The sequence below is a fragment of the Nematolebias whitei genome, chromosome 20 (assembly GCF_014905685.2).
Source record: "Nematolebias whitei isolate Nwh7 chromosome 20, NemWhi1, whole genome shotgun sequence".
Taxonomy (NCBI): Eukaryota; Metazoa; Chordata; class Actinopteri; order Cyprinodontiformes; family Rivulidae; genus Nematolebias; species Nematolebias whitei.
The window spans coordinates 17069595-17080001 of record NC_056517.1 but is presented as its reverse complement, the minus strand read 5'-3'; the positions used below and the strand labels follow the sequence as shown (position 1 = coordinate 17080001).

At 43.4% G+C, this 10407-nt stretch overlaps 1 protein-coding gene across 1 annotated transcript in view; it reads left to right on the top strand.

Annotated features, from left to right (window-relative positions):
- The window catches only part of mkxa (mohawk homeobox a), a 156512-nt gene that overhangs the window by 110323 nt on the left and 35782 nt on the right, over window positions 1-10407 (top strand). The window contains 1 exon segment of the mRNA XM_037693881.1: window positions 7679-7696. Within this exon segment, the coding sequence (XP_037549809.1) occupies window positions 7679-7696 (18 nt within the window).

Sequence of the window (10407 nt, the reverse complement as noted above, 5' to 3'; positions counted from 1 at the left end):
GGATTTAACCACTTTGAGATATATTGTAACCTATTGGCTAAATAGTAGTGATAGAAGTTGGGAAGTTCTAATCCTCCGGTATCTTTAGATTTATGTAATGCTTTTAAGCTAATACGTGGAGTTTTGTTTTTCCAAAGGAATTTAGATATCAAAGTGTCCAGTGACTTAAACCATTCAGTTGAAAGTTTATTTGGAATCATTGAGAATAAATAGTTTATTCTCGGCAGGACCATCATTTTTACTGAGGCAACTCTTCCCATAAGTGATATTGGCAGAGATTTCCATCTAGTAAGATCATCTTCAATGTTCTTTAAAATTGGGATATGATTCAATTTTATTAAGTCTTCCAATCTAGGAGAAATATTAATGCCCAAGTATGTAATGTTACCTGATTGTAGTCGTTCATTGAGAGAAGTATTAAACACGCAGTTTATTGGAAGAGCTGTAGACTTTGACCAATTAATAGAATAATCAGAAACTTTTGAGAACGAGTTTATTAATTCGATAACATTAGATATTGAATTTTCTGTGTTCTGAAGAAAAAGTAAAACATTGTCAGCATAAAGACTAATTTTATGTTCTATATTTCTACCCAGTATACCTTTAATATCAGCAGTTTGTCTTATTGCTGCTGCTAAAGGTTCAATAAAAATAGCAAATAGCGCAGGTGAAAGTGGACATCCCTGCCTGGTGATGAATTGAGAACATTACATAAGACATAAGACCTGTGTACACCCACAAATAAAGTAAAATTAAAAACATGACATAACCATATGTACACCCATACAATAGAAAACAATAAAAAAGCTTAGAAAACAGTACAGATGGAGTATTCAATTATAATACAGATGTAATGTGACCAAAGCAGAAATTATGAGGTAGCATGATGAGTGTTCAGGAGTCCAACAGCAGAGGGGAAGAAACTGTTCTTATGGCGGGAGGTTCTGGTCCGAATGGACCGAAGCCTCCTTCCTGAGGGGAGTGGTTCAAACAGTCCGTGTGCAGGGTGAGCAGGGTCAGCTGTGATCCGACCTGCTCGCCTCACAGTCCTGGAGACGTACAAGTCGTGGAGGGATGGAAGGCTGCAGCCGATCACCTTCTCAGCTGAGCGCACAACGCACTGCAGTCTGAGTCTGTCCCTGGCAGTGGCCCCGGCGTACCACACCGTGATGGAGGAGCTGAGGATGGACTCGATGATGGCCGTGCAGAACTGCACCATCAGCTTGGCCTTCTTCAGCTGTCGCAGGAAGTACAGTCTCTGCTGGGCCTTCTTGATGAGGGAGCTGATGGTCGGCTCCCACTTGAGGTCCTGGGTGATGGTGGTGCCGAGGAACCGATAAGAGTTTGCAGTGGTGATGGGGGTATCATTACAGGTGGTGGGGGGGGGGGCAGAGGGGCTGTGGCTTTCCTGAAATCCACAATCATCTCCACTGTCTTCCAGGCATTGAGTTCCAGGTTGTTGCTGCTGCACCAGGTCACCAGCCGGTCCACCTCCCTCCTGTATGCAGACTCTTCACCGTCCGAGATGAGCCCGATGAGGGTGGTGTCATCTGCAAACTTAATAAGTTTCACAGAGTCATGGCTGGAGGTGCAGCAGTTGGTGTTACACCTGGACCTACAATTCTATGTTCGTCTGTCTCTCCTTCCTGTCCTTTCAACCAGCCGGTCAAAGCAGATGGCCGCTTGTCCTGGGCCTGGTTCTGCTGGAGGTTTCTTCCTTTTTAAAAGGGAGTTTTTCCTTTCCACTGGTGCCACTGTGCTTGTTCAGGATGGGAGACTGCAACGAAGCCAAGATTCAACTTGTCTGATGGATTGCTTAGATAGAGAACTTTACTAATTGGCTTTTATGCATGTGAATGTTCCTTTAAAGTGCCCTGAAACAACTTTGTTGTGATTTGACGCTAATATAAATAAACTGAATTGAATTTTCTTTTCCTTCTTATGAAAGTGTGGAAAGACGAATCTCAGCCAGTCTGTCCATACCTCTGCATTCCTGGAACAAAACATCAGCATTCATCACCATTTCTGAGTAACTGTCATCAACAGGTCCTGAGTTCAGCATTATCTTTCCTGTCCTCTACAGTGATTTACTGCTGCTTATCAGTCAACAAGAAGTAGATGAAAGTTTTAAATCAGCTAAAACTGCGTAGTTTATAAATAAAACAACTGTAGAAATAATCAAATAAAACAAGCTGTGTCATCAATTAAATTAAAAAAATACTTTATTAATCCCAGAGAGAAATTGTACGTTGGGTAACTCATCATCCTGGTTTCATTAATGAGTTGTTATAGATGCTGTGGGCAGGAAGGATCTCTTGTAGCGGTCTGTCTTACAACGGATTTGAAGAAGCCAAGCCTCTGACTGAAGACACTTTGTTGTTGTATGACAGTCTGAAGAGGATGCTGAGGGTTGTCTATAATGTTCTTCATTTTATGAAGAATCCTTCTTTGTACAATCATTTCCAAAGGTTCTAGAGGAGTCCCCAGAACTGAGCCAGTCTTCTTTATGAGCTTGATTTTTTTGAAGTCACTTGCTCTGGTGCTGCTACCCCAGCAGATGATGGCAGAAGAGAGAGCGCTCTCTACAACAGACTTATAGAAGATATGCAGCATCTTGCTGCAAACGTTGAAGGACTTCAGCTTCCTCAAGAAGTACAGTCTGCTCTGTCCCTTCTTGTAGACAGCTTCACTGTTGCATTTCCAGTCCAGTCTATTGTCCAGGTGAACTCCAAGGTATGTATACTTCTCCACCACCTCCATTTCTCCCATGATGGAAATAGGGTTGGATTTGTTCCTGATTCTCCTGCGATCTACAATTATCTCCTTTGTTTTGTTCACATTCAAGATGAGATGATTGTACACACCATGCCACAAAGTGGTCCACCAGTTTCCTGTACTCAGCTTCTTGTCCATCTCTGATACACCCGACTACTGCAGAGTCATCAGAATATTTCTGCAGATGACAGGAGTCTGTTTTGTACTGGAAATCTGAGGTGTACAGAGTGAAAAGGAATGGTGAGAGTACAGTCCCCTGTGGTGCTCCTGAGCTACTGACCACCTGGTCAGACACACAACCCTTCAGTCTCACAAACTGTGGTCTGTCCGTCAGGTAGTCTTTGATCCAGGTGATTGTTGAAGCCTCCACCTGAGTCTTCTGGAGTTTCTGACAAAGCAAATCAGGCTGGATTGTGTTAAATGCACTGGAGAAATCAAAGAACATGACTCTCACAGTGCTGTCTGCCTTTTCTAGATGACAGTGAGTTTGCTGAAGCAGGTGAATGATGACATCTTCAACTCCAAGTCCATGCTGATAAGCAAACTGCAGTGGGTCCTGATATGTGCTTGTTTGTCTAGTTAAGTGGGTCAGCAGAAGTCTCTCTAGGACCTTCATGATGTGGGATGTCAGGGCAACAGGTCTATAGTCATTGAGGGCTGATGGGTGAGTTTTCTTTGGCACTGGAACAAGACAGGATGTTTTCCACAACACTGGAACCTTCTCCTGGGTCAGGCTAAGGTTGAAGAGGTGCTGCAGAACCCCACAGAGCTGCTCTGCACAGACCTTCAGGACTCTGGGACTGACACCATCTGGACCTGCTTAATGCTGGATCACAGCTTATAGGAAATTAGGGTTTGGTTTAGGTTGGATGTGAGGTAGAGGAGAAAGAGAATTCCTGAAATGATCTAAATGAAGTCATAGACAGCATTCCAATGCCCCTTTTCCACTGTTACGGTGCGGATCAGGTCAGTTCGGGTCAGCTCAGATCGGCTCGTGTGTCATTGCGTTTCCATTTACACTTCTGGACCGGCTCTGTAGGTGGGGACCAGAATCCAACTTTTACCACCTGGTGGTGGTAGTGCTCCCTTAGGCTATTTACTTAGCCACCACTAAACGTTGTGTTAGAAGAAGAACACCCTTAAGGCTTTGTCACATGATGTTGTGGAAGAGATGTCATGCAAAGGAGTACCTCATGAGCTGTAACTTTTAAACCGGATACATAATCCTACCTTACTGCCTTCCCTGCCTGCTTTAAACCCATGGGTTTTCCATTTTAGTATAGATTTTTACAATAAAGATGTATTAAAAATATCTTCACTTTTGTTATTTACAGATATGCACAAGGTTCATGTTAAAATTGCAAAATATCACACTGTGCTGTAATCTTTGAAACTGCTTTTACAATAAGCTACAGACTTGAAAACAGGTTAAATTTTGTCCTTAAATTTTAAAGGTTTGTCTTTCATTAAATTAAAAAACATAAATGTATTACATATTAATATAAAAAAGTTAAGTCTGGTCCTCTGGACATTCAAAAAACAAATCAAACAAAAAAAATGTATTGCTTATTTATGATAAAAATGTATTGTTTGTTTTGTTTTGTGAATGTCCAGAGGACCAGACTTAACTTTGTTAGATTTTTCTACCTGGATTATTGAGCATGCATCAGGATATTAATTATTAAATAGTCAGTTGGTCTTCAAACACCTTCAGGGTCCTCCTAGAAGAGCTGAAGAGGTGGTTGTTGATGTCTGTGCCTCCCTGGTAAAACTGCTGCCCCCACGACTCGGAAGCAGAAGATGGATGGATGGCTGGCTGGATGGATGGGTGGGTGGGTGGGTGGGTGGATGGATGGATGGATGGATGGATGGATGGATGGATGAGGGCCCTGGTAAAGCTGCTCCCCCCACGACCCGGAAGCAGAAGATGATGGATGGATGATAGATGGATGGTGAAGAAGGAGACCATCAAACACAGCAGGAGTGGTCAGTTCAGTTGACTGTTGGCTTCAGATCAGCTGTTCAACTTTCTACAGGTTCAAATAAAAGATGCACCAGGGCTTTCAGCTGAATCTCTCGGGCCACAGTTTACTGATAACTGTCCTTTCTGAATTTTTGACTGTTTTTGCCTCACTTCATCCTAGAACCAAAAAATGTATAACATAATAACAGTTGAGCAGATTCTGGTAATCTTTTCTTAGGATTCATTAAAGATCAAATGCAATTGGAAATTTTTCTCAACTTCCAGTATGGATTTAAACAAACACTATGCACACTTAACATTGTAAAATTTGTTTAGGAAATTTAATGTTCAAGGACACCACTTAAGAAAAAAAAAAAAAATAGGAAAAGTAATGTGAAAAATGTACAAAAATAAAAATACTGCATCCAACTAATGATTGTCTATCTATCTATCCCTTGTCATACGGTTTTCATCCAGAAGAAGACGCACGTGTTGTTCCTGCTGTGTCCAGTTCAGTTCTTCATGTTCATTAAGTGCTGAAATAAGACTTTTCTTTACTGGACTCTTTTCGCTTTCTCTTGCCTAGAAAGAAGAAAAGGTGGTTAATTCAAGCAACATACTGTTTTTGAATAAATGCATAAAACAAAGAAAAGTGCTGCTAACAGCTATAATAGCTATATTAATAATAAGAAACTGATAAAATAAGAAAATGAAAAAAATTGATTTAAAAATAATGAAAATAATATAATAATAACAATGGATATATGAATCAGAAAGTATTATACAGATACAGATATTCTTTATTGTCATTCGGACCACATGTGGTACATGTAGTGGATCAAAATTATGTACACAGGGTCCTAGTTACCCATCCATCCATCCATTATCTTTTACCCGCTTATTCCATTTTGGGTCACGGGGGTCGCTGGTGCCCATGTCCAGCAATCACTGTGCGAGGGGCGGGGTACACCCTGGATGGGTCGCAAGTCCATCACAGGGCCACATAGAGACAAACGAGACAAACAACCATTCACTCTCCCACTCACACCTAGGGACAATTTAGAGTTACCAATCAGCCTAACATGCATGTTTTTGGTCTGTGGGAGGAAACCGGAGCACCCGGAGAAAACCCACGCATGCACGGAGAGAACATGCAAATTCCACCCAGAAAGGCCCCTGGACCGGGGTTTGAACCAAGGACCTGCTCGCTGAGAGGCAGCAGTTCTACCAGGTGCGCCACCGTGCTGCCGGTCCCAGTTACATCCAACAATAAAATGTAAAAGAAAAACAATAATAAGATCTAAGATATGAACTAAGAAAAACATCAACGAAAAATATGCTAAGCACTAATAGCATAAAAACAATAAACACAATACACTGAACAGCAGCATGGACATGAGTCTGTGTGAACAGATGAGCACAAATGAACACAGCAACATGAAACAGATCAGCAGCAACATGATGTGATTTTTCACAGTGATTATCCTGGTCAGATATTCATAAGGCTGCGCAAACTCAAGTTCATGTTGCTGTTTGATGTATTGTTTTGATTATTTAATGCTATTAGTGCTTACTGTATTATTAGTATATGTTTTTTAGTTTATATTTTTCTTAATTCATATCTTAGATCTTATTACTGTTTTCCTTTTACATTTTATTGTTGTCTGTAACTGGGACCCTGTGTACATAACTTCGTCCCACCACATGTTCAACATGTGGTGCGTATTCAGTATTTATTCAACATTTTATTTTTTTACTTTAAAAATAAAATAAAAGCAAGTCCTTATCGGCATGAATAAAGTGATGTGGAACATGTTGCATCTGTTCTTACCAAGTACAGAAGGCTGCAGCGTTGTGCTGCTCTGTGAGGTGCAGGTGGGCTGCGAGCCTGCGATGGAGATTTGTCAGGTGTAGACTCCACTGATGAAGCAGGGGCAGAAGCCGGGAGGCTTGGAGGGTTGAATGTGGAGATTAGAGACGAACCGTCACGCGCTGAAATACGTTCTGGATAAAATACAGTGAGAAATGGGACCGGAGGACAGTTAGCGTTTATGCAAATTAGCTTAGCATTGTAGCACCGATGTTGTCCTATTATGGCGTCAGCCTCTTTTGTTAGTTAAAAATATGTTCAGAACCGATGGGATGAGTAACTTAAAATATGTTTAAAGTTAGAAAATACTCACCATCTTCTATAAATGATTCAAGTAGAGCAGTGGCCGTGTCCAAACCACCCTCCAATCGCTCCATATGGCTCGTTTTGACTTCGTTGGCCACTAAACACAACAACACCTGCACTTCTGCATTTGACCACGGCTTTGATATTATTGTTTTTGTATAGCTTCAAAATACTAAAAGATACGCTCCTCGAGTTATCGCTAATGGCAGGCGGTAGAGAAAAATGGCAGATCGGGTTGTTTGGAAAGACTTCACAAATTCCTCCCCCCGACCAATCAGTGACCGACGGTGTTTCTGACGTCACGGCTCTGCTTGCTTGGACCCCTTGAGAAGCCGGGCCAGAATTCTGGGAGGTGAGCCAGTCACAAGAACCATGGAAAAGACCTCAAACGCGTCAAGCCGGAAATATCTGACCCGCGACGTGACAGTGAAAAAGGGGCACAAGGCAGGAGAGAGTGGTGATCGGAGAAGACCTGAATGGACACGTTGGTGAAGTTAACAGAGGTGATAAGGAAGTGATGGGCAGGTTTGGGATGAAGGAAAGAAACCTGGAAGAACAGATGGTGTTGGACTTTTGCTAAGAGGATGAAATGGCTGTAGTAAAAATTTACTTCCAAAAGAAAAAAATAATATATATGTATATAGATATATACAGGATATATATAGCCTGCCTCCACTATAAAAGTGAAGCCAGGAGTATTCAAGTCAACTACATTCTGTGTAAAAGAGGTAACTTGTAGACTCCAAGGCTGTGGCAGGGGAGAGCGTGGCCAGACAGCATCGGTTGGTGGTGTGTAGGATGACTGTTGTGGTGAAGAAGAGGAAAAGAGGAAAATCAGATAAGAAAACAATATGGTGGAAGTTGAGGACAGAATAATGTTGTAAGTTCAGAGAGGAGCTGTTAAAAGTGTGGGGAGCAAGAAAGAACTTCAAGATGAATGGGCTAATACAGCAAGTGACTGGAAAAACAGGTAGTAAGGTACTTGGTGTGCCATCTGGACAGAGATGTACTCCTGTGTCTGGCTTATTCTCAATCCAAAACCTGCCCGTGACAGAATAATTCAGCCAAAATGGATTCAAAGCCAGAACAGGAGTGGCTCTCTGGACTCGAGGGCTCATTGATTAACCTGGACATTAAGATGCAGCTCATTTTCTTTCCAAGATGGCGCCGGTGTGTAGGGCTGCCCGTCTCTCGCTCTCTGCTTGTATTTTATTTTTGTTATTTTTACAATGGTTTGTGCAGTGTGCCGAGTCATATTTTCAGTATGATCGTCGGGCACTTTTGGAGCTCCGTACATTTGCTGAAATTCCCGCGGAGTTTTTGAACAGCGGCCAGCACTCTCCCCCACCGGTCCTATCTGAGATTCCTGCGTTCCTTCTGCGTGACCCTGGCCTTTCTCCATGGAGGAAACGTCGCAGACGTCGTGGGAAGCGTGCAGGGATTTTGGTGAAACTGAGGCAAAGTGTGGATTATTCTAACAGGACTCGCTCTGGATCTGATCATCTCCTCTCTGACCCGTGGTGCTCCCGGGGCCCGGCTGCTGGCCAGCTGCCCGCGCGCTCAGTCCATGGAAACACCTGGAGTTGTTTACCTGTGCGCCGCACCAGCAGACCAGGAGGAGCCGTTCTTCATAACCTGCGCCCGCTGGCGCGCGCGTCTCCCTCCACGGCTGTGCCTGTGTCGGACAATATCAGGATGTGTTTAATCAACGCAAGGTCTGTTTCCAACAAGACGTTTATCCTCAATGACTTTTTTAAAGATGAGGAGTTGGATTTTCTGTTCGTCACAGAATCTTGGATTTCTGATGGTGAGTCCAGCGCCCTGGTGGAACTACTTCCTCCGGACTGCGTATGTTGCAATGCCCCGCGGCCATCAGGTCGGCGCGGGGGCGGATTATTAACAGTTTTTAAAGCAAACTTTGCCTGTAAACAGTTGTCCATCCCGGTGTCCCGCGCCAGCTTCGAGCTGAGCGTCTTTGAACTTGGACACTCTCCTCCGGTCCTGTGTGCGCTCATCTACCGCCCACCTCGTTCTAAGGACTTCATAAATGAATTCTCTGACTTTTTGGCTGATATCACACAGAGATACACTCACTTTTTGCTTATTGGTGACTTTAATTTGCATGTGTGTTGTCAGGAGAAGCCCTTAGTGAAGGACTTTCTGGATTTATTGGACTCTTTTGGCTTATCTCAGCAGGTGAGCGGCCCCACCCAAGAACATGGTCACACGCTGGACCTCGTTTTAACACGCGATGTCTCTGTTTCTAATTTGAAAATCGGTGACAATGTTTTTTCAGATCACATGCCTGTATTGTTTGACTTCACCCCCCCTTGTCATACTGCTAAGACGTGCGTTCCTGCACGTACGCGTTCCATTAATCATTTCACTGCTGCTCGTTTTAATGAAGGTTTTAATTCTGAGAGGATCGAACAGCTCTCGGTGTCTCTTACCACTGAGGAGCTAACCTCTCAGTTCAACTCTGCCTGTTTAGATGTTCTGGACCGTGTTGCTCCCCTTAAGACCAGAAAAACGAAACTTAAATCAGAGCCTTGGCTGAATGACGTCACGCGAGCCGTTAGGAGGCAGTGTCGCAAAGCTGAACGAAAGTGGAGGAAGGACAGGCTCCAGGTGTCTTTTCAAATGTTAAGGGAGAGTTGGCGTCACTATCAGAAAACCGTTAAAGCTGCCAAATGTAAATTCTTTTCTGATTTAATTGTCTCCAACTCCCACAACCCCCGAGTTCTTTTCTCCACCCTGAACTCAGTTCTACACCTCAGTGAGCCTTCACCTCTGGAAGCCTCAACTGAGCTGTGTGAGAACTTCCTCCATTTCTTTTTAGAAAAAGTGGCAAACACCCGGGCACTCATTTCTCCACCAGCTCATGATCTGTCCATCCCTTCTCAGTGTGTGGCTGTGTTTGACCACTTTAAGCCCATCTCTCTGTCCTCTCTGGAGCAGGTAATGTGCAGCATGAAGCCATCTGGTTCCCCCTTTGATGTGGTCCCCCCTCGACTACTAAAGGAAGTTTTTCCTACCCTGGGTCCTTTTATCCTCACTATTCTGAATAGCAGTTTATCCTCAGGTGTGGTGCCAAAGACTTTTAAACATGCTGCTGTCCAGCCCCTCCTGAAAAACCTAACCTTGACCCCTCAGTCATGTCCAACTTCCGGCCTGTCTCCAGACTCCCATTCACCTCTAAACTACTGGAAAAAATTGTGGAGTCTCAGTTGAAACAGTTTTTGGGGGATCACGCTATCCTTGAGTTATTCCAATCTGGCTTCAAATCTCTCCATAGCACTGAAACTGCTCTACTGAAGGTTTTTAATGACATTTTCATATCCACAGACGCAGGTGATTCTGTGCTGCTTGTCCTATTGGACCTTACATCTGCTTTTGACACCATCGACCACAATATCCTCATTTCTAGACTGGAGCAGTGGGTGGGTATCACAGGGTCAGCCCTTAAATGGTTTGGGTCCTACCTCTCTGACAG